The sequence below is a fragment of the Tribolium madens genome, unplaced genomic scaffold (genome assembly GCF_015345945.1).
Source record: "Tribolium madens isolate multiple individuals breed KSU strain unplaced genomic scaffold, Tmad_KSU_1.1 Scaffold_3;HRSCAF=73;Tcas5.2_LG2, whole genome shotgun sequence".
Lineage (NCBI taxonomy): Eukaryota > Metazoa > Arthropoda > Insecta > Coleoptera > Tenebrionidae > Tribolium > Tribolium madens.
Window position 1 is genome coordinate 937,077 of NW_025401006.1, and position 25,313 is coordinate 962,389.

The 25,313-nt window shown below is 32.6% G+C and overlaps 1 protein-coding gene across 5 annotated transcripts in view; it reads right to left on the reverse strand.

Moving 5' to 3' along the window:
* LOC123007835 overlaps positions 1 to 25,017 on the reverse strand; it is a 170,490-nt gene extending 145,473 nt beyond the window's left edge. For all 5 annotated transcript variants that reach the window (XM_044403304.1, XM_044403303.1, XM_044403305.1 and 2 more), the window contains exon 1: positions 24,494 to 25,017. In XM_044403304.1, coding sequence (XP_044259239.1) covers positions 24,494 to 24,997 — 504 coding nt within the window. In that variant the 5' untranslated portion in view covers positions 24,998 to 25,017. The remainder of the gene's footprint in view (positions 1 to 24,493) is intronic.
* Positions 25,018 to 25,313: the final 296 nt, after the last annotated feature.

The following is a 25,313-nucleotide window of genomic DNA, read 5'->3' on the forward strand; positions in this document are numbered from 1 at the left end:
CACAACAAATGCTTATCCGACCGTGGATCTAAAGCTTTATTTGTTATTTTTTCAATTTTGTAATTGCAAATAATGCACATTTGCAAACAAGGTAATTATGTTATTATGTAATATTTTACACATATGTTTGAGTTAATTTACATATAAAGTGCCTAAGTGTAATTACTATAATAATAACTTTTATTACTAGCTTTACGATGAGATTATGTTATTTCAACTCAATAAACCATTAAATGCGAATGAAAATTATTCAAATTTATGCAAGAGCTGGCCTATTGCTTTCACGCATTGTAATATTTATTAATCAAATCGGTGCCGCAATTGAACTAAATGCATTGCCAACCCTCCAAAAATAATGCATCGCCACTACTTCATTTGTTTGAAAATGTGGAGATAAATCCCGCTACACTCATAAAATTCGAACCGAATTAATCCGTCAAGCCAATATTGTTAACAGAGCTTTCGAAATATATTCCTATATGATATAAATTGCATTAGAGCGTTGAGAACAGTCAAGTGATTACTAAAAATAAACATATCGCGTGCAAAACGCGAAATAAAACTCGCTCTAAAACAAACGTGAATAGAGATAAACAGATTTTCAATTAAAAATTTCAATCGCAATCATCCGCACACCTAATTAGACTCATCCGTTTGATTTTTACACAAAGGCATAAATATAAATATCTATTCGCTTTGTTTAAACATAGATGAACTTTATTTTCGTGAATTGGAATCCTGCAAAGTTCAATAACAAAACGCTTGAGGAAACGTCTAGTAAAAATACTAGAACAATGCACGAGATGAGATTGTGGCACAAAACTTCGTTAAGACAACATACGAACTTTATCCAGAGGCTCTCAACACGACAAATAAATTACGTTTGAAGCCAACATGAAAAGCCAAAAAACAGCGACTGGAAGTTTAATAAACTTCACGAACAGAACGGCCTGCTTTCGACTGAATTTTGAATATGCAAATACGTAGCACAGCCGAGCTTTCGAGGATTTCCAAGACCACCCAAAATATTTTCACTATTTTCAGTAATTTTTCAGGTTACAAATTAAACCGATATTAAAAAACTAAATAAACATTTTATGCAAAGTGCGCCTAGCCGTAACATAAATCAGTTTTGACAGCTTATGGGATTATGTATGAGCGATTGATTACACTGAAAGATAAAACAGCTTATTACATAACCATGTGGTTAAGTGAAACTTTATATTAAATCTATCGTTCGATGGGATCATGAAGCTACTAGTGATATTGCAGTCCACCACAACATTTTTTAATAGCCTTCTACAAGATTTATTATAGTTTTATCGATCGCACAGCACAAAATAGAAACTTAAGCTTTTGCAAAAAAATATTCGTTTTCTTTGGCAAATTCCAAATAATCTAATGATCGGTTTGAAATATTGCCTCTATTTATTATGAATACGCAACTCAGAATGTTACAGATGCTTGCCAATAAATTTCGGTATTTGCTTTGATGGAATAAAAGGATTGTAGAACGTTTAAAAAGCGTTTGAGAAGCAAGCGCAATTTCGAGCTTTAGAGGATACAGTAACCGAATAAATACTGATATTTGACCGTTTACATCGTGATTTTTATATTTAATATTCACCGCTTTTCATCTAAAAGGCAAAAATTTAATCAAAAATAAAAATACAAACAGAAATATGCACATTAAGCTTTGATGAACGTAGGACAAATAAAAAGTCATAACAGTAATTTACTGTTCAAAAGTTTTTTGTAGACCCGAAAAAGTTTTGCTTTTTATAAGGCCACATTGGCTAAAAGTCTGAAATATTTTAACATCCTTGTACAAAAAGTAATAGTAGATTACATATCGAGGTGAGAATGTACTTGGTACATTCTACTACGTACTTCTACGTACCAAAGCGAAATTTGTTCATCTTCTTTAAAGAATAGAAAGCTAATAAAACTTTGAAAAACATAAGTAACATGACATATGACAGTTCAGATTGAGAAATGGTCACTTACCTACTTATCAGTTTTTGAGGTTAAGAAATAGTCATTTCCCAAACTAAACTGTCATATTACTGATAAGCAAATGACCACTTCCCAACCTGAACTTGATATAAATATCATTTGTTAAATAAAGTGGAAATGTCATACTTGCCAACTTTTTATATGCAAGGCAATTTGATTGTTACTTTATGATTGTGAACAGAAGCTTGTTTTATATTTATTATTTGTGCCTCGATTAATTATTAAAAACAATATTGACAAGTTTGGGAACATTTAACTTTGTACCACGTGCTCAATCAATAGCGATGACGTCCACAAATTAATAAATATTTTCACTTCTAGAAACCCCATATGTCGATTTTTTCTCAAAAAAATGTATTCGTTATTCAGGTTAGTGGATGCTCTTGGCAATAACATGGATGTAATCAGGTCCCAATTAAACTTGGAATCAAGTGCTATTTTTACACCTGTCAATCCCTCAAATGCAGCCCATCTCTAATATAATACGAATTGTCAGCCGTCACACAAAAGCGACTATTAACGACGTGTTGGAGGATGAATCCGCACCGACATCAACCACCAGATCTGAATAAAATCAATAACAAACAAATAACCTATTCCAATAACTTATCGGAAACGTGTCCCACTCCATTGTACACTAAAATGTGTGTTTATTCGATTTAATTTACATCGGATTCGCTTCAAATGGAAAAACGAACAAGTAACCACAAAGAATACATTAAAATTGTCGCTAACAAGAAAGTTTATAGCGTCGATTCGAATCAGAATTTGTAATACCAAGAATTAAAATCAACCTCATTAAAAGAAACAAGGAACCAAATTTGTACACTATCTAAAGCTCATGTCCGTATGTTAAAAACATAAAAACGAGAAAATACTGGCACCTCTCATCACCAAAATAACCATCAACAAGGACGTTAATGTCACGATAAACATCTGAGCAATACATTTGTTTTAAAATTAGGTGCCTAAGCTTAAGCTTCTAAGTCAGAGACTCCTTAACTTTACCTATTTACTGCCTTTGAAAATATTAACGACCTTCAGTCGGCCCCTGTATACAGGGTGATTCAAAAGAATCAGATCATCACTTATAATGTGACACAAAATGTTAACAGAAACGCAGATCTGCGTTAATAATTTTTCTTTGATTGTGAAAATATATGAACGTTTAGCGCTGCAGTGCATCTTGATGCACCTTATAGACGTACTCACTAATTTGAAAAAAAAATACCTTTGTGTGTTACTACGTAACTGAACATGAATGAAACTGTCAAAACGTTTGATTATCAAATTTGCCAAAATATTTTCATTTCATGGAAAACTGATACATGAATAATAATACATCCTGTTGTTTACACAACAATGTTATAAAAGTAAAAAAACTCATTTTAATGTGTAATGCTTTAATGGGAATTGGGTAGTAATAAAGAGATCAGTAAATAATTCAATTTTGATCAGTATAAAATGATAAATGATCAGTATTTTATCAATTTTTGCATAGTAAAAAATTAAAAATGATCCGTATAATATAATATTTTGCACAGTGAAAATAAGTAAAGCACGCACTGTATTTTATTGTAATTTGTTCAGTAAAAATATTCAATTTACACAGTACAAATAATAAACGCTCAGTAACTTTAACCAAAATTAGTAAAATAACATAAAATTATAAAAAATCAGTTTTCATTACATAACAATGTGTAGCCTCTGCGCAAGAATGTAATTTATTATTTTTGTAGTGTGATATATGTATTAGCAAAAGCCCCTGCGCAAGAATGATTTTAGCAAGGGCTGGAAACTGCACAAGTGGTAATCAGCCTAATCAGCATACGCCACTCTTTGCCCTGCTGTGCTCCTGATACCACAATTTTGTTTTTGAACGGTTTGCGACATTCCAGTTTTGCTCGGAAACATTTTGTTTGTAAATGTGTGAATATTAAATTAATTAGATTATTACTTTAATTAATTAGACACTCACTGATTTCCTTTACTGTGGATTTATTATTTTTACTGTGCATTTATTTTTTTACTGGTCATTTATTAGTTTACTGGTGCATTTAATTTGTTCCCTGCTTTACGATAATCTAAAATCAAACAAGTAACCAGTCACAATTAGAGTAAATGTTCAAAATTTTGACAATTTGTCTCAATCCATTTTACCAATCTTTTGATTGTGCTTTCTTAAACATTCCTCAACGTTTGAGGCGTTATTGTCTGTGCAAACATCAAGAATTCTTTACCGCAGTTCTTGTTCATTGGCAGGAACAGTGCGATTTTGTTTTTGTACGTTACTAAATAATTCTAAACACTACCCTAGTGATAGTACGATCCTTTTGAATCACGATGTATAATAATAGGCTTGTGATTCTGTTCACGGTTTAATAAAAAAATCTGCAAAATGCAACAGAGTTTACACGTCTATAATAGAGCGATTTGTCGAAGTTGAATAAAGATGGGGTTGACCTATTCGCGTCGTGGGTTTCCATCTTGATTTATAAATGCAAACTGATCCGTAAAATGACAAGGGTGAGATGTTAGGGTTGTACACAAACCAAAAACTGGGTGAGAACGCCGTGAAACGCGATTATCTAGTGACGGATTAAATTTACATTAAAGGCAGGAAGAACCAGCACAGAGTGCAGGGCGCTTATTATCTTAAATGTGAAATTAATATTGTATCGTTTAATACGCTACCTACGGCATGTTTGTCTTGTGGTATTTTGTAATACTAATCGTCCCGACTGAAATTTGACAAAGCTGTGTTTAATTCCGTATATTAATAAGCAATTTACATATAATTAGCGCCATGCGAGGCTGACTGACATGTTTCCACCGGACCGCGACGTGAAATGAGCTTTGTTTTTCTTTCGTTATTTAAACAGAGGTGATAGTGGACCTTTTGTTGGAATGCCAACGCTGATCTGGGTGGTCCCATGATCGTCGAACGCCCCCGCGTAATTATATCTGGTGAGGACGTCTCGCAGCTTGATGAGAGCGACATGTTCTAATCTTGTTGTCAATGCGGAAAGTGTAACGTATACCGGAGTGCTGGCGAAAGCACAAAGCAACGCTTTCACACTTTTTACATAGCAGATGCAATCATTACGAACCGAGTTTATTTGTGCAGCCTTTATTTGAGCGCGGCGGCTGTTTTACTGCCTCAAAATTCTGACATTGTTTTAAGTTTTATGGGCTTTGCTGCTAAATGCTTCTGTTTTGATCTTTAGAGAGGTATATCCTTATTGCATCATCAATCATTATGCAGGTGGAGGCTAGGCAAGACAGTAGCGTTCCCAGAAATAAATGTGTGCCAAGTCGCGTTTAATTTTAATCCATTTCTTTTACTTAGGTATTTTATTTTTTAATAATAGTATATTATATTACAAATAGTAGAAATCATTCATTATTTATTGAAATGGACTCGAAGTTGATGCCTGTTCTAAATTCTCCTTCAGTTTTAGTTTCAAAATTGTTACTTTTTCAACTCGTTCGTCAAAAAACGGTGAAACCAGACATTAATTTAATAGCAATCTTTCTCATTCATTTTTATTTTGTATTCTCGTCAATTTCTTGCTAAAAATTGAGAATGTTTAGCATACCTGCATTACAAATTGCGTCTACATTTTAACGGGCTCTTTTTCTGACTTCCTGCTTGCAAACCTTCAAAAATTTCAAAAACTGTTAGCGGTACCGAATTTGTTCCTGTTTTTGTGTTTCGTCTCTAAATTTTCTTAGACGATTTTTTGTGTTGACGTTTAATGACATTGTTTTCAAATTAATTCACAAACCGGAACTGCCAACTTCCTTTATAAAATTAACATGAATGAATTTACTAGTGGTGCCAACGTTAAGACTGTTTGACATTTCCATTTAAAAAAACAAACTTTACGTCATGTTTTTGCGTTTATTTCTATTAATTGAATTAGATTAAACAAACATAAATTTTAATTTTAATAACATATGTCGGGTTAATCAAGACAAGTATCACTAGAAATAATTAAATTGACGTATAAATAGAAGTACAAAGTAATCCACAATGAATGAATCTGTTGGCAATCCTAACTCTAATTTTTAAAGGTAACCATTGGAGTTTGCTTTTGCTTCTACGTCATGTATTTGTCAAGCAAAACTGTATCCGGTTGCAGTGTTTCAAATTATTAACAAAATATTTTCAAATCCATTACCAACAGACTCTGTCTTTCTGGATCACTTCGTATTAGTTTTGTCGTTCACGAAAACCGCTCATCATATAATCTTTGTTTCCTTATCTTCCGAATAATGGTGCCATGTGACGAAATGATTTTGAGAAAACCAAGCAAATTGTTTTTTATCTGTTAGCTTTATTTTACGCCAGTTTCCTGTTACTCATTTTTTTTTTAGTTTTGTATGAGATATTACAAATTTTAAGTAAGGAAAACAAAATATGGATTTCAATGAGAAATCCATTATTACTTTTTTATCGATGAATAAAATCAGCAAACAGACTTTTAAAATTAATCGAAATGGTTTTTTTGATGACTTTCGCGTGTGCTTATCATCGAGAGGATATCATCGAGCTTATTAATATTAACCTCCCTTCCGTGAAATATGTTTATTTAAGAGCAACAGAAGGCGCAATACGAAATAGCCTAATAATTTTAATGTAAGCGTAATTGAAACCCTCTTCCTGTGATTAAAGGGTAGAACGTGCGAAGAAGTGCTAACTGCTCTGATCATTGTACGACATTAAATTCATCCCCAGGTGACGATGTCTCCGTATGGTGGTGTCAGAACTTCCCAATTGCTCGCAATGATTTACACCTGCTAGCTAATTTCAAATCTGCTAATGATTACTATCTTAGTTTGGCAATTTCTGATAGAAGCTCGAACGTGCGGAAAACATACACACCGGAATGTTATAAATCTTGCTCTCAATGCAGAAAATGCTATCTGCAAATTCAGCATAGAGTCCTTTATTTGTTGTTAAACAAGTGAACAGATCTCGAAAGTTTTTCCATAAATTTCAATAGGGCGGAAGATGCACAAAGCCAACTTCGTAAGGATTAACAACAGCAATCCGTGCTTATTTCTCTAATAACAAATATTTGCAAGTAACAAACGATTCTTAGCGATAATATGGTCAAAATTACGACCAACTTAAAAACTCTTTGACACTTCTTTTTCTTTCTCATGTTGAAAAATTCAACTCAATCATAATAACTATTCACATAAAAAATGAATGCGTGTAACGAAATTTTCTCTGGGTAAATCCTCGAGGGTACTTCCGTTGAACGTTCTAGATCGGAATGTAAGAAAATGGCTGTAATCATAATTCAGAGATTGGTTTTCGTTGGCCCGTTTCAATTAACTTTTATAGTCCCTTTATAGATCAATTAGCCCTACCGAAAATAAAAACAATCCAAACGCACCATTTACGTTCAAATGTCAATGATCAAAATTTGTAATCCAAAAATTAAATTTTGCTCTAAATATGGAATAGTTTTTTCCTGCATCGACATCGAAACTTCCATTAGAGTGTATTAAATTGGACCACACCGTGCGCTCATAAAATTACTTTTTTGAGTTTAATTACGTAATTTGCGACGGTTCCTAGTGTGAGTTCTTCGTCCACAAATTCCATCGTCACCTATGTAATCAATTTGGACAATAACATCCTCTTGTCGAGGATGTCTACAAACAATGCCGTTCTGTGTGAGCTCGCAGCCATTTTATGGATTAATAAATTAAGGACATGTAATTACGGTCGGGTGAAAAAACATTGGATGTTTGTTAGACGACGATAAAATACAGTCGGTGATCTGTTACGGCGTCACGACCGAAGAGCACAGGAAGCAAGGTGTCATCTTGGATAATGATGAGATTGAGGAAACTGCGGTTTTTAGCTACGATTGTAACGACCAAACGTGATGTTGGAACAACAACTTCTACTAATAACGTCTCAATCAACCACAGCCGTTTCTTCAGTGTATGTGCATCAAGTTGTAAATATCTCCCGTTTGGATCAATCGTAAAATTGGATATAATCAAAATAAAACCCTATTACCATCATAAAGTACAGTTTTAGAACATGTAATACAAGTTGAAAAGGTAAACAAGGCACCTTAAACCCGAACGCAGTTGGTTCATGAAAAATTTAATAGAAATTTTCATTCTGTGCTTTTTCTCAATATCATGTAACCATATTCTCCACCTTCAATTACTAAAAAGCTACTAGTCTCTTCTCTCGTATCTTCTTGTTAACTCATTTCTACTCGAAAAATTATAAGCCCCCAAAAAAAAAACAAGAAAAATCTTTACTTATAGAGGGCGTTTCAGAACTCGCACCCCAGAGAAAAATTCCAAGTAAGATAAGAAAGATACCAGAAACATGAAAAATATGTTAAAAAAAAATATCTGTCAAAAAATTATTACATTATTTATTTTTTAACATTTGACCTATTATATGTCTATTTAACGTTACTGATCATATTGTACCTATATGTTATTTCACAATTATTCAGTAAAGGTACAAAAATTTTGCCAATAAAAGCCACAAATAACGTTAAACATGGTTACAATTCAGGATACAGCTTTTTTGTGTGCTCTTCTAATAGCTTGCAGCAAAAAATCATGTAAAATTCTTTTTTCAAAAGAAGGGTCAAAGTAAAAAATGTAAACCCACATAATTTCGGAATTTTTATAGATAGAGTTTTTTTCAACATGTCTCAATGATATCTCATCATTTTTCTTTAAGCGCGAGTTCTGAAGCACTCTGTATACAAAGCTGAATATTAGTTAACTAATATTAGTTGCTTTTACAAATTTTCTTCAACATATTCCTTTCTCGCATCTTTTGTAGAACAAAAAGCAATGTATTTTTTTGTATTTGTTTGGTATTCGTATAAAGTTTTCCATAGAAGTGCACCATTTTAACACAATTGCACCTGTGTTGATAATAATGTGCTTACGGTAAAGTTTTATCGATTGTGATTAAATATTAACGTTGTTATTATTAAAATCGGTATAATAAAATTAATCACAATGAAAATGTCGAAAGTTGATAACGTGCGATGAAGGTAATTATTGTTACATTAATGCAGTCACAAGCGTTTAATATAGCTGAAACGAATATTAAATAAAATTTCATTATAAATAGAAGAGTAATTAATCAAATACTTGACAATAATAAAACTTCGCAGGGACAGGTCTGATAGATATTTAACAATGTGAAGTTTACAATGAATGAAGCGTTATGTTAAAATTACCTCTATTACCAATATTTACAATGACATTTCAATAACATAGAGTTAATAACACTGTTGTAGAATTTTCCATAACAATATTTGCTTATGATCTGCCTAAATAATGAATTCATTCAGAACTATTTGTCATCATATATTAAAATATTAGGGTTTACTCATTTATTACAGAATATTAAATTTAAATATCAGTAATTAATTTGACATATATAACCTGCCAACAACAATTTCACTAAAAAAACATTAGAAAAATTATTGATCTGAATTAAAAATAATTGCAAATTGGAAACAGTAAATTTAATATTTAAACTTCACCAGCACTCTACATTATTAATACTTTAATCAAATGAATTAAAAAAACTAAGTTAATTTAACGCATCGTAACTTATTGATATATTCACTACACTACCGTGAATAAATTTACAGGAAACATTATTTCCGCTTGTAGTTTTAATAAACTGAGGAAAATATCTGTGACAAATTATTTTCACACTCTGGTACTCACGGTAAACTTACACTTTTTAGTTTGACGGAATGCACAGCAAATGAACAGTAACTTGCAACTTTTTAAACAAAATAAGAACAAGCTTCACGGCTTACAAAAACATTAAGAAAATAAACCAATTGCAACTTGTAAAATACACAACAAGCCCACAACACTGACCTGCTAAAGTGCAAAACTTAATCAGAAAAGATACAATTAATTAATGATAATTGATTATTCAATACATCACAGATTTTTATGCAAATAAAAAAATAAGAGTACTACTTTTAATGTCATTAAATTTTACTTAATCAAACTAGTCCTGACGTATTTTTAAGCTTTAAGTTTGAAAAATTCTTTCGTAATTTGTTATCTTTACTCTAATTTCATTAGCATTTTAGTAAAATACACTTAGAGTATTTAGAAATTGAGGTTATTGATTTACGTTTATTTTTTCCGGTTAAAAGCTATTGTTGCAACAAACTTGTCAGTGCTATAGTAGGTGGATTCAGACTGAAGGGTTTAATAGCAAATAAAAGTAAAAGCCCGCCTGCTGAGCATAATAATCTTCTTATAATACCATACAAATGTAACTAGCTAATGTTGTGGTTAATACGTTTAGTATTTGAGACATATAGACAAAAGAAGTTTGCTCTATCACTAAATTAGCTTTGGGTAATGTAATAAAAGCGCAGAATCATAGGAATATATAGTTAACATTACCTTTGAAGGTATTACCACGAGATTACCGTTAGTTGAGCAAACAAAATGTTTAATGAATGCAGTCCCAAAGCGCAATTAGAGTTCTAAATCCGCATGCCACACCACATCGAAGCCGATATAAGTGGAGCATACCTTAATTCACAACTACGACTAGATTATCTTATATGTGTATACAGCACATAATGAAATTGCATTAACCCGTCTGAACAAGGATTCTCATGAGAACTAACTTTAATTATTAGAGGACTTGAGACCCGATAACTAATTTGTCACTTGCCCTTTATGTGCGAGGAGTCGTAATAAAAATTAGCATCGGTATCCAGTGAAGCCAACGGACCTGATTAAAATTCAAATGAACTGATTGAACCATATGGGGCAAGAGATAAAAATAAATTTCAAGCGCACCCGTGTCATTAGATGCGTAATTAAAAATAATGGCCGTCATTATCCGAAATTCCTCCATATAACATGAAGGTAACGAAGGAAAAATAAGGGTCGAGCATCCTCTTTACGTGTAATCACAATTAAACAAAATTAAAATTAACACTTCGTGGGGGAGAGAGCAATTCCCAAAATTTATATTCAGACAACAATGACAATTTTTTTTGAAACACCCAATTTACATATGTATGAACAGGTGCGATGCACGTGTGAATTAAAGCATTGATGGTTTTCAAAGAACAATGATGGCACGTTCACGAAACACAATTAAAATTTTTGTAGAACATAGAATGACTGATTCTTTACTAATTAAAGAAATTTGTTTCGTTATTCATCGGTGTTAAACAAATGCTTTTAACCTTATCACGTTTGCTGACAAACTTGTTTACAGAAATGATTTATTTTCAAGATTATGACACCATTTTGCTCACTATTATTTGTCCGCGAAGGGAAAAAATAAGAAAAACCGAATCTTTACAGCTGGACAGATATATCCAACACCGCCATTACGGCTCACATCTCTTCCATAAAATGATAAGTTACATCTAAACGTCTCTCCTAAATTCAAAAAGGACATGGGTAATAAAGTGAAGTGTTATGCCAACGGAGGCTGTTGCTTCCTTCGTTTCAAAACTCGAACGAATTCCAAGCAAATCAATAGCAGAAACATTTTGAAATGTTTTTCGTTCCACTAAATATTGTTTCTTATTTTTTAAATAAGCATAATTCTTACTATTGTTTAATATGATTGATACATTTAATATAATATTAAGAAAATCGAAAAGATTATAATAATTACTTATTAACATAATTGAGAAATGTTATTCTATTTTAGTCAATAGTCATCTTTATACGCCCCCAAATGAGAGCATATAATAAATTGGTTTTTATGGCACAAATCTGTCAAAAATCTGGCAAGCAACGGTTGGTTTAATTATTCTAACAATGGTATCAAAACTTGTCATATTCTTTCACATACAAATAATTTATGGGGAATCGATTTTCCCTGAGCAGTTTCACATTCTTGTAAAATTTCTTATGAATAAACGCTTTCTGGTTCAAAAACGTACATTTCAAAAAATTAATTGTTTTTTAAACAAACGCAGTAACCTTATCAACATCAAAATAGCTAACTTTCTACATAACACTAAAATTTGAATGGACACAAATTTTAGTTGATTTCCTTTAAGAAATTCTAAATATTTGTTTGAATCTTTTAGAAATTATATATTAGAATAAAACGTTGTATGTACCACGGGCATAATTGTCGATTATGGCCCTCGGGCATTAATCATTCCCTCATGCCATAGTTTCCTAATTATGCCCTTAATACATAAATAACTATTAAAACAAAGTGAATATAAACATTTTATTGAACAATAATTATTTAACTAAAAATTAAAAAAAGTTATTTTATAACAAATGATAGAAAACTGAAAACTTTGAGAACAAGACACATGATCTGCGCAGTAAATGAAATTACGTCGCCCGCACAGATAAGCCTTGTCCCTGTCCTAATTATACACTGTGTCAATTTCAAAACTTGCAATCAGCAATATCTCTCAACTGAAAAAGCTATTGAGAATCACACAAAACCGTTTCGGTGATTCCTAGGGAGAATCAAAATGACATGGTAAGTAACGCATGTCAACCCACGGTTAAATATATTAATAAAAAAAGGAAAATTTAAAGTCTTCGTTTTTGAGTAATTGGAAAAACGGCTTTACCAAATAGGCTGTTGTATAACATTTTTGAAAAGCGCTTGTTATGAGCTTTTTAACGATGTATCACAAACAGGGTGCTATTTAAAATTTTCAACTTGGGGTGGCTGTGGTTTCAAGGGTGGGTTCCCCCTAGGAACCACCAAAACGGTTTTGAATGATTCTAAATAACTTTTTCAGTTCTAGAGATACTGCCGATTGCAAGTTTTAAAATTGACACCCTGTATAATTTTATATTTTTTAAATAGCTTTATAATTTTTTATATAATATTTGGAATATTCTAGGCTTGAGCCTCAAGTCTAGAACATTCCACACTCGTTTCAAAAAATTGAAAAAAACGTTTTCTAATTTTGCACTTTCAATTATATTGATATGTTAAAAAAAATCAGATTAGAATTACGTAATATACAGGATGCGCCAGAACGTGCGCCCCAGAGACAAATGCTATATAAGGTAAGATACCCACCCGGAACATGGACAAAATGTTAAAAAAATTTTATTTATAAAAATTTCGAAGTTATGTGGGTTTAAAGTTTGCACTTTGACTCTATTTATTTCTGTTGGAAAAATAATTTTCCAAGTTTTTTTGCTATAGGCTATTAAAAGGGAAAACAAGGAAGCTGTATCCTAAATTCTAACTCTGTTCAATGTTATTTGTGGCTTTTATTAGCGAAATTTTTGTCCCTTTACTAAATAATTGTAAAAAAACATATACAACATCATCAGAATCATTAAATAGATATAAAAAATGTCAAATGTCAAAAAATAAATGTCAAAATTATTTGACAGATATAATTTTTTAACGTTTTTTTCCATGTTCCAGGTATCTTATCTTACTTGACATTTTTCTCTGGGGCGCGAGTTCTGGCGCAGCCTGTAGAATGCTTCTAGATCCTATTCAGAAGGTTTTGTTTTTAATTCTAAAATTTGGAAGTCTAGAACAAAACTTTTCATAATACTCTGAAACCAGAATAAAAATGTTGATATAACAATTTAATATTTTTTTGAGAGTATAACGATTAAATTAAAAATTTCCAGCTAAATAAGCATATTATCTGTTTCTCAAATAGGCATTTCATCCTTAAAAAATGGTAGTGGGCAATAAAAATTACTACAAAAATTTGCGACTCAAATATAAAACGCAAATTAAAAATGAAATTAGGAAAGTTTGAGTGCCGACTTTGAAACGCAACCTCGAACACAACAAACAGCTTCGCATGTGATCATAAAAAATATTATCTTAGCCTACCATTTAGCAGACAAGTAAGCTGCCGACCCACATCAACTGACCACAAGCGCCAGCGGCTTGGCTCCCCTTTTAAACTTCTCGTAAAATTAATGCTCATTCACACTATGCACAAAAAGAGAGTAAATTGTCCCTCCGCGATAGATAAAACCAAATGCGTATCTGAAAAAATCTACAATTTCTAGCAATTAATTTGATTTTCCGTTCACAAATGCAAAAATGATTGATTGACAACAGGATTAGAATAAAATTTGCGGGCAGGTAAACGAAAAATCCTGCTGACGAGCACACCGTCGACCAAATAGGATTTGCGTAGCACCTCCCATTAAGCCGAAATCAATCACGAAGATTATCTCATGCAAGCAGCAGCAGGAGCAGCGCGGAGCCTCTATGGCCAGAGCCGGGCGCAAACCGGATAGTCGAGAAATGTTAATGCGATATCTCCGAGCTGATTGATCCGCCGATGCACGGAATGTTGCTGGACGGTGCAGGCGATTATCATGCTACAGACACCATGATCAGAAACCATCAGGGATTCATGAAATATGAACAAATAATGGCCGGGTTTTATTGTGCCCTGGCTCATTTCACGGTTCATAGGACACAGAATCAAAATTGTGGACCAAGACGAATGCTTGCAAAGCCAATAACACAACCCACAAAATCAAAACACACTCGGACAGACAAGGGAGAGACAATCGCATAATTCTTAGTTCGAAACGGTTGTTTTATTAGTGTTTTACAACTTTACATGAATAAATCTGATCATAAGCATAATATTAACAAGCTTTTATTAACTTCAAAAGCCATTAAAATGTTGGAAAAATTTCTTGTCGTAATATTCAAGGAAGGTGCATGTTTATTTAATAGACTTTCCTGTTGACACAGGAAATTTATCTAATTACGTATTTAATTTTCTTAACGAAAAAGATAACCTGCATCTTTCTTCAAAAGTACTGATAACATATAGTAAACAACGCAGAAAAAACAAAATATTGCAAAAATCAAGATGCAGTTATTCAATAATAATTCAACAATAGCAATTTACATTTCAAGTAATTAAAGACATTTTTTATCCAGAGCTGGGCAGCAAGCTACTAGAGTAAATTAGCTTAGCAATAGCTAAAGCTATTGTCTTACTATAGTTACAATAGCTGCTTTTAGTATCAGGAGCTACCAAACTACAATTCTATAAAATATAGTCCATTTTTTTAATTATTTGCTGGTGAGGGAAGTGTAAATCAAGAACTCGATACGACCTCCATCTGTTTTTGACGTTTGACAGCTTCTGACATTTTGGTACAGTTTCTCTCTGACATTAGGTTTTCATAGAGAGGGTATAAATGTTAGCCTCAAAACAGTTTTCCCCATTAAAAATAAAATTACAAATAACCTACTTGACGGATACACTTTTGACGTACGTCACTAGCCCTGTGATAAGGCTGTTTTAAAATGTTGAAAAGAGATAGCCATAAATACGTCTTTCAAATTATTAGATCCACAGGCACGTAATAGAAAAATTTACTAAATGTACCTCAAAACCCAAATGTAATTATTTCCAATAATTTAAAATACGAAAATTACATCTAAATTACCACTCTTTTACTGTGTTTATACTGTTCATAGGGACTAAAATTCTGGCTTCTTCTTAAATAAAAAGAGTACTTTTTTTGCCGATGAAAGAATTCAACACAGTTATTACAATAAAACACAACCAATTGATATCTAAATGTGTAAATAAAAAAGCAAATGCAACTCCTTTGCAAAGAGTTAATATTGTACTACAAACGCAGCATTACAAACAACATGTTGACGAAATTCTGCAAATACAGGAAATAAAAAAGAAGTCTTTAATGGTATGTAGGTACACAACACAAGTTTTATCCTGTATAAAATTTTGACAGACTATCATTTTAAGTGTGCTGATTAGAAATATGAACTTCTTTTTCTTATGTCACGTACCAATTTTTTTCATTAATACTTTTTTAAAAAGTTTTTTCATGACATATACTTCTACCGAATAAAATAAAAATTGTGTGCTCGTCATCTCTTCATTCTCCAAATAATGAAGAAACAGTGCCAGTTTAAAAGTATTCACTTTTTTGTAAACTTACGAACATCAACCACTTGGGGTTATTATTAATTGAGTATAATATGTGATGTCAAAATAAAATAGGGTATATTTGTTGATCCACAAATACATTTTCTCATAAAAAATAACAATTTTGATCGTAAGATAATAACTAAAAAAACTGATTAGATTACCTTTCAGCCGGTTGGTTTTAATTTTAATTTTCGCCTGACTATAGTCACATATGATGCAATTCTGGAAGAAAAATCTTACAATGTTATACCGCTATGAAGTGTAATATGTCATTAAAAATTCATTTTCTTCATTCATATCTTGATTTTTTCCCGATAACTTGAGAGTATGAAAAGCGCTTTGATCAGAATAGGTATTGCTACACAAGAAAAAAATTAAAAAACGATGTAATTCTTAAAATAATAAATAAAAGTGTTAAAAATTGTTTATGTTATTTTTAATAAACTTACGTGATACAACAAAACAGAGGTCATATTCAGATTCAGCAGACCCTATTTTAGTATAAAAACCACTTTCCATTTAAAGGACATTAATTTATTAATTTTTAATAACTAGGACGTAGTAGAATACTATACAATTAAAAAATCGATTTAAATATCAGAATAAATTAATGAATGCGTATTATTATAAAATTGTTGAAAACAATACAAAATTTATTACATAACATAACCGCTGATAAACATCTTTAAGTTTTCAATTTCCTATGATAATTTACAGAAAGACAGTAATGTATGCCTGTGAAAAGAACACGAAATACGAGATATAATATAGAAAAGATATGCTAGATTACTATGATAATGGCATATTACGCATATTTATTGTAAGTGATTATTTTATTAAGTAATATTTGTTTCTATATTTCAACTAGTGTTTCCCAAAGCTGGTAATTGATAATAACAGATTCTGTGTTTATAGCTAATTGCCATAATATGAACCCTTGTATAACCAACCACCCTTTCATTAGCCAGTCCACTGCCTAAAAAGAGGAAAGAAAGGGTATATTATCTACAAAAAAATCTACAAAAGATATTAAGATGTCCACGTCACTTTGTCAAATATCAAAGACAAAACGTGTTTGAATGGTCGGTTAATGTGTCCATTCATAGCCCAGCTAAGAGGTGAACAATTCGAGTTATTTAAACCGAGCATAAATAACACTCATGAGACGTTCTCATCCAGAGAAAATCAGGTGCAGTCAGTCACTACCGTAGAGGGTCCATATCCTGAGGCTACTGTCAAACAAAGAGAACGATGGCCGTTGATCGACGGAATGTAGCTAACTGAAGGCAGCTCGGCCGGTTTTTACTGGGTCACATAATACAAACTTTACTTGAAATTCATAAAACAATTTCTTTCGTCTGCCGAAAAGTGCAGTGCGGATATTTGATACAAGAAGTGGAAGCACTCGAGCAAACAATCAACGAACATAATCTGCTCTAGTCAAATTCGATTAAAGTTCAGAAAGATGGGCAGTTTCCCCTCCGGTCCAGATGCCGGTAACCGAAGATGGATTTGTGGAGTGTTAGAAAAGGCCTGTTCGTCCTATTGATCATGTGTAGGCAAATGAGTGAAGTGTATTTCTACATAATTGAAGCCTTATTGTTCTTAGACGTATTTGTTACCCATAATGGGATAATGCCGGGTTGGATAAACGATTATACCGCATGTAGGCACCACCTCTGCTCGGGCTAGTATTAATAAGCTACAAAATTATAGCATTTGCTCGAATTAAATGAACTCTAATAATTATACTGCAATATCATGCCGTGAATTTATTACGGTTTCGGTTCCAGTCAAGTGCTCGCAATATACCTGGCAGTTTTATTATCGACAGCCTTTAATTAGGGTGCAATAAAAACATTATGTTTGTGCCGCGCATATTTGAAAAAGAATTCACTAAAGACGTTATTTTCTTTGTTCCGTATTTCTTGAATACCTTGCACTTGGAAGAATTTATCTCTACATATTCTTTGAATTTTATCATCGAGTCATCAGAAAACGATTCTAACCTCGCAATGGTTTTAATTCGACGTGTTGTGTTCGCTGATAATGACGCACTAAATTAGCATTTTATTGCGCTTTAGTGATAACTTCTTGGTGAGGAAATACCACGGGAAGGTTTAAACTATAAGCGGATAATATCTACCTACAACTGCGTAATGCCGTTTTCCTGCAGAACAATAACTCACTCAGTTCTGGTTAAGTATTTGTGACTAATGAAGAATTTTATAAAATTAAAAATAAAACAATTACTAAAACAACTTCAAAGTTCTTTAATGGTTGAGTAATAAAAAAATCTGCTAGGTATGAATAAATATTCAGAACAATACTGAAGGCATTCTGCTAACGTGCAAGCTGCCAATACCCAAACTTGTGGTTTTAAACATAAGCCTATTGAAGCAAAACTTTTCGAAAGGAAAAATCGATACCGCCCAACGAATTTCAGGAGCCCTTACATCACCCTTAACGGCTTTGGGACCACCCCTTAGCAAACCTGAATAGTCATAGGGTGTGAATAAAACATTGGAACGTCCACTAAGGTTTGCATAATTTGCCAGATCAATAACTTTAAACAGTAACAATTGTGATAGAAGTGTTAACTAAAGGTCTATTTGTGAGAATTTAAGAAGTAATCGCGTTCAAAAAAAAAACTTTGTGTGGTTGACTAAATTTATCACATGATTATTTATGCAAACTAGTCTAATTTTAATTAACATGTCAAAATCAATGGAACGTAAGAGAGTGGAAAATTTCAATACTGGCTTGCATAAAAATCTCCGACAAAATGATACGAATCTTATCCGCTTCAATAATTTGAACTGAAAAAAATGTAATGAGATTGGAAACCTTGACAATGTTCAGAGAACCACTAATGAAAAATAAAAAGTGAATTCACTGAAAGGAAATAAAAATTTAACTTTTTAAGACCAAATATCAACATTAATTATGCCAACCATACCACAAAACTGACACATTTTTAAACAACTTGTATTTTTTTTAAATAGTTTCTTTTGTATATAAAAGAGTAATAAAAATATTTTTCCCAAATTTTGTCCAGTATTATGTATTTGTATCGAAACTTTTGATTGAGTATTTGCTTTGTGTGAGCAAATATTATCTCCGCCTCACACACGTCATTGTTCAATTTCCCCTTTTTTAGTCGAATACAGCTGCCGATCATAAGTTCTTAATGCAGGTAAATCTGTCGATTCACTTGCCTTTAAAAACTAATTTATATCAATGTTTACGGCGAGAAATTAAATACAAATGAAAATAAAATCCTATGTGGAGCCTGAACCCACGAGTATGTTTAATCCTGTAAAAGTTTTAAAAAGATCATAAACCGATTTATACGATAATAAATAAAAGCTTGTATGTACAAAGTACAAGGATTTGTTTGCTATAAAAATCTAGTTTAGCTTTCTGCTTTCTGCATATTTCTTGACTTGTGTCAAATACCATGAGAATGATAATCAAAAAATTACAAAACATGAGTTTTGAAAAAAACAAGTTTAAACAATTTAAATAAACTCATGATTATTAAGCATAGAAAATGAAAACAGACAACTATGTATTGGTAAGAGAATGCCGCCACAGGTAATTTTTGGTACACGAGCACTCCATAAATCATTAAAAAGCAATTGCCGCCAGTTTCGCAAACATAAATCCCTTTGTCGGTTTCAGTGATGAGAAAAAATTAAACTCTTGGATGGCCACCATAAGTAAAAAGCACCAATTTTATAAACTCCGTTTATAAAAGTCATCTTCAGCTACTTTGTTTCTACAGTAATATTATGTATCTGCAGCTAAAAATTTAAAAACTTGAAGCAATTCTGAAAAACAACCTTCTAAGTCAAATAAATATTTACATTCCGTTATTGTCAATATTTTTTATTAAAGTATTAGTTCATTGCACTAAAATGCCTCATTTAGGATGTGAATAACTGTGTTAACTACACAAATTTTAGTCTCATTTTACAACCTCACAAAAAACACCGACAATCTACACAGAAAATACATAATTTTTATAGCAATACATTACTAACTTATTAACACCAGCTGCAAACAATTTTGTAAAAACTGTCATGAAAGCTCAAAAATGGTGAACTTTCAAGCAAGTAGATACTAATTAACATCAATCACCTGCCATTTCGATTTTAATAATCTTGTTTATTTTGCGAGGACGATAATTAGAAATGCGAATATGCCTGTTGGTAGCTTTTTAAACTGCAGCAGTTCCGTGCGAACGCGATCTTTCCATTAATTAACGAGTTGGCAATTAATTCCCGGTTACCTTGGTAATCTCACATAAACAAAGAGATGCACCACATTGTCCAATTCCGGTAATGAGTACAATATTAAAACTAAAACAATTTCACCCGGAACAAGCTAAATAATTTCCATTTTAATAATTACAGTCCGGCGTCCAGCATCAGTAATTTAAGGATTATGACTAATCCTAATGGCAGGGTCACATTAATTATTTGCCGCGTTGGGAAAGGCTATCTGCGGCGGGTTATCTGTTTACGAACAAGTACAGCTTCTTCGGTATGCATTAACACATAACTTGTTCAACCGCTGTTGAGCTCCAGAGACCTGCGACAACTTTTTACACTAAAACGAAATATTAACTGCTCTGTGATTAGATTGGGGGCCCCGAAAGCTAACAAAAAACCTTCGTATTATCACTGTAATAAGAGAATGGAAATAATGGACACAAAAAACAGGAAGCTTCCAGCCAACTTGGACACAGACAATAAGATGCAAGACCGATTGTTGTCCACCAGGTAAAGATTTTAAAAGCAATAAATGCAAATTTCAAACAGGACTGACAAAAACTATGGAATGAGTTACACTAATTGATTTTAACATTTGACATCTTGACAGTTACCAGCGAAATATTTGAATAGCCACATTAAGAAAACCGATAAAACATTCATCGCTCTCGACCAAATAGAACTTCTCCCAACAATTTATTCAATCTTTATTTTAATCAATATTAACATAGGTGTATACTTAATAGAAGCAACAGGATTTTTAAACTCCCCAGAAGTTATATCAATCGCCAAGCTGAATGCGACTGCATAAAAACGACTATTTTACTGTGTTTTCCTCCTACCCGAACCATTGACACGACATGTAAAAAAAGATAGAAAAAATTGTCATTGGCATTTTAAGCTAGTTGTCATACTCTCATAGATAAATATCAGGTTTTATTCAAGAGGTTTTTAAAATGAACTTGTTTGAATTTAAATTCATTAAAAACGGTATAGATATAAACAGATTTTTTTCATGTACAAACATGGTAATGTATTTTACTTTACCTAGATCAAAATACGAGCATTTATTTTAGAGATAAGCTGTCTCCAAACGAATAAACATCGTTTATAAAAATCAAACACACGAAAACTGAAATGGATGTACAAAACTGAACACAATAACGTAATTACAACCCAAATCTACTTGTCTGAAGTTTAGCCAATGTTAAATAGAGTTAAGCCCGTCAAAATGTTAAACGGATTGAATAAGAATTAAATTCTGATTTTGCTCATACACTGTGTTCCCATTAACATTGCATATACTTTTAACCATCGCCGTCTCCATAGAAATAATCCTTTTCTCGCCTGGGCATTTTTTGAGTTCAAGTGATTCCCGTTGGCGCTTTAATCTGGGGAAAATTTTTGACAAATCCAGTTTTTTAGCGTAAAGGGTTCAATCTCATAATATCAATTCTCCCTGGCGTATCTAGTTTTGTTGTATCCTTCCTTCCCAGCATTTATTAATTGCGTTATTTTGCGTTAATAATTAAAAATCATTCAGTTTTTCCTTAGTAACCCCCGTAACTAAGAAAAAATTGGAATCACTGCTCCAATGCATTTTTTACGAAATGCCCAGGCGGGATATTGATACATTTTATTAAGTAGGCGGTGCTTTTAACAACAATCATATTACACATATTTCAAAAAATTTGAATACAATTTTCACTATTAATGATAATGACACCGGAGATTAAAAAAATAAAACTATTTGAAATTTTCCTCATAGAAAATAACATTTACATTAATACATATGTATGTATAATCTGACTTATCATTGATCGAGTCATATTTTGAAATAAGTAAATATTTTTTTATTATGCCTGCATCATAATCCTAAATTAAAACACGCTGCAGCCGGCGTAATTTGGCCTTTATAGCACGCTAAATTTTAAAGTTGTCAGTGGACAAAATAAGGATGAGAAAAAAGAGCTTCTCTCTTTTGTACTCTTTTAGTATTCTTGACAAGGGATAGAACAATAATCAAAAAGTTTATACACGTGTTACATACTATACTTTTTCTATGACCACCACAAAAAAATACTTAAATTAAGAATTAACTTAAATGACAGAAAGCTAACTTCAGCCCGTGATTGATACTACAGTTGCTATTTAGTAACGTAACTAATACGTACATTAGTCACGGCTTGTCAAGATGTATATAAAAGGTCACTTAGCGTCATGGAAACATACATGGTGTTTCACATAATTTTACGAGGCATGCGCCTGTAAAATGCAATCAATAATACATATTCTGATACGAACTCCATTACAAATTTTGAAAAATTAGATAATCTTTTCTAGTTTGTTCACCCTTTAAAAAATTACAACATTTTTAGTTAGTTAGTGATTAAGATAGATAAACTAGAATCATGTTCATGCCGTCTCTTGATAGAACAAATGATAATTGTTTCTGAAAAACTACAGTTTATTAATGAAAGAGTGATTAGTTTGACAACTACTGTCATGAGTTTACAATTAAATGTGTACCTATTTTTTGTATCCAGTGTTTTGGAAATTTTGTATACTTGGGTGCGTACATTAGGCGCGAAAGTTGTGTGAAACACGCTGTATACAATAATCCGCGTTTAAGATGTGGGAGTAGAAAAAAAGTTTTATAGTGGGTTGCCAAATTAAATTAAATTAAATTTTGCAAAACTCAAAAACAAAAAAAAGTATTTTCAAAATTTATTCTTGATAAAACATCACATTTTTATAGTAGTTTTATTATATTCATTAAATTTTGCACTTTGACGCTATTTATTTCTGTTGTAAAAATAATTTTACGTTTTTTGCTGTAGGCTACGTATTAGAAGAAGAGACAAAAAAGCTATATGCTGAATTGTATCTACAGAGTGTTAAAAAAAATGTAAAATGTTTAAGGAGGTAATAGTATGGACCAAAAGAAACAAAAAAGTCTTAATAAACATGTGTCCGCAAAGTTTCATATAGAGAACAAATGTGAAAATTTTTAGTTTTTTTACTAAAAGCTTCTCTTTTTTGTTTCAACAGATTGCAAATAAATGTTTCAAAAAACGAATAATTTTCAATATCTCCAAAACCGTTACATTGCGGACCCATGTAGTTAAGAACTTTTTGTTTGTTTTGGTCCACACTACTACCTCCTGAAATACAGTGCGATCAAAAAGTCTTTCTATCAAGCATACTAGTTGAACACGTATGTCGATTGAAAGTTTGTATGTCAGCTAGATGTCAAAAAATTATTTTATAAAAATTAAAATATTGATCCAAACAAATTGAGTTACTGTATGAAACGTCTTAAAACACCCTAAAATGAGATGTAGTTGGAGTTTTACAAATCGTTCACCACGATTTGTTGTTACAGTTTACAAAAAAAAATATTTTGACATTTCTTATTTACCATTGTGACATTTTATCTTCCGCAGACACACGTTTTCAATTTCTAGGCTTGCTTGATAGAAGATAAACTTTTTGATCGCACTGTATTTTACAATCTTTTGTTAACACCATGTACATTTAACGCTATTTGCGACTTTTATTGCCAAAGTTTTTGTACCTTATTTGCTAAATAATTATGAAAAAACATATACAAGATTATCGGTAATAATAGGCATTAAAAAAGATCAAATGTTAAATTTCTTTGACAGACAGAATTTTTCCATGTTCTTTTCTATCATCTTAGTTGCTATCTGGAACGCGATTTATGAATCACCCTGTATATTTATTATTTATCTTTAAACAATATCTTGTAAGTTATAAATTAATCAACTTTTATCAAAAATTTCCCATAATATGTAATTTGTATTTATTTCCTTTTTTCAGTAAATCAAAATGTAGTTTGTATAAGTATGATTATTGATTAGTAACCGTTATCTAATGTTACTCATAATATTATAATGTTTATTACTGGCATATTTTTAAAAACCTAATACACATTTCAAACATGCACTTGGTTTTCCATCAAGAGTGTAAATAGTAATATGCTATTTAGCTTTGGTTAAAAATTTGTCAACAGTTTCGCACTGCAAAATGACAAAAAAAGGATAGATTTTCCACAATTCACACCCAGGTGGTTTCCCAACAATTCTTAGTTGGCTAATTGCGCAGAGGGCGTACCGTAAATGGTTAACAAATTGCTTTGCACCCATTAAATTGGCTTTATCTGGTGTAAATAATGTTCATGAAAAGCAATTAAGCTAGTCACGTGTCCAACAAACTCACCGGAGTCGAATAGGGCTGACAGCTGAGTCGGATTCCATCGTGGGCCAGCTTTTCTTTTAGTAGCTTCTTCAGCTGCATCCTCGGAATCTTCACCAGCTCGGCTTTGCCCTCCTCATACTCGTCCAAGTACTTGGCGACCTCCTGTCCACTGTCGGAGGCGACCGGCGTGTTACGGCCCCCAGCAGCGGCGACGTCCTTCTCGGAGCGGCCCGACGACGTCCGCGAAGACCTTGCACTCACATTGTCACACAAACACTCCTCGTGTACGGCGGCACTCTCCTCCAGGGTGAAGTAGACGGAGGCGGCGCCTTCCTCACGCAAAGTCCGCACCGATTGCAGCAGTCGGCTCCGGTGCACCGGATTGAAGACCCCAATGGCGTCGAGGTCGGGGTCGCCCACCTGCTTGCAGATCTCCAAGTCGTCGTAGCCATTGTCAATGAAACTCTCGGAGTATTGGCCTAGGTGCAGGGATCGCAGCCATTCGGCCACGATGTTGCCGGCCATCGCGACACACGCACCTCACTCGCGACCAAAACACGATCTGAGGAGTGAAGACCACTCCACACCGGCTGGAGGAGGCAGCGCGCATGACAAACACGGAACCACACGAAGAACTCCATCTTCAACGCACACCGACCTTAGGCGAATTCCTAATTCCGGAAAAATACTATTAATTACAAATTGCAACACACTTTGGATAAGCTCAATGATTTATGCGGGGATCTACAGGACGTAAATAATAGCACGAACGCAAGAATTTCGTAATTATTATTATTTAATAACACACTGTATACCTACACTCAAAGAAAAAAAGTGTAGA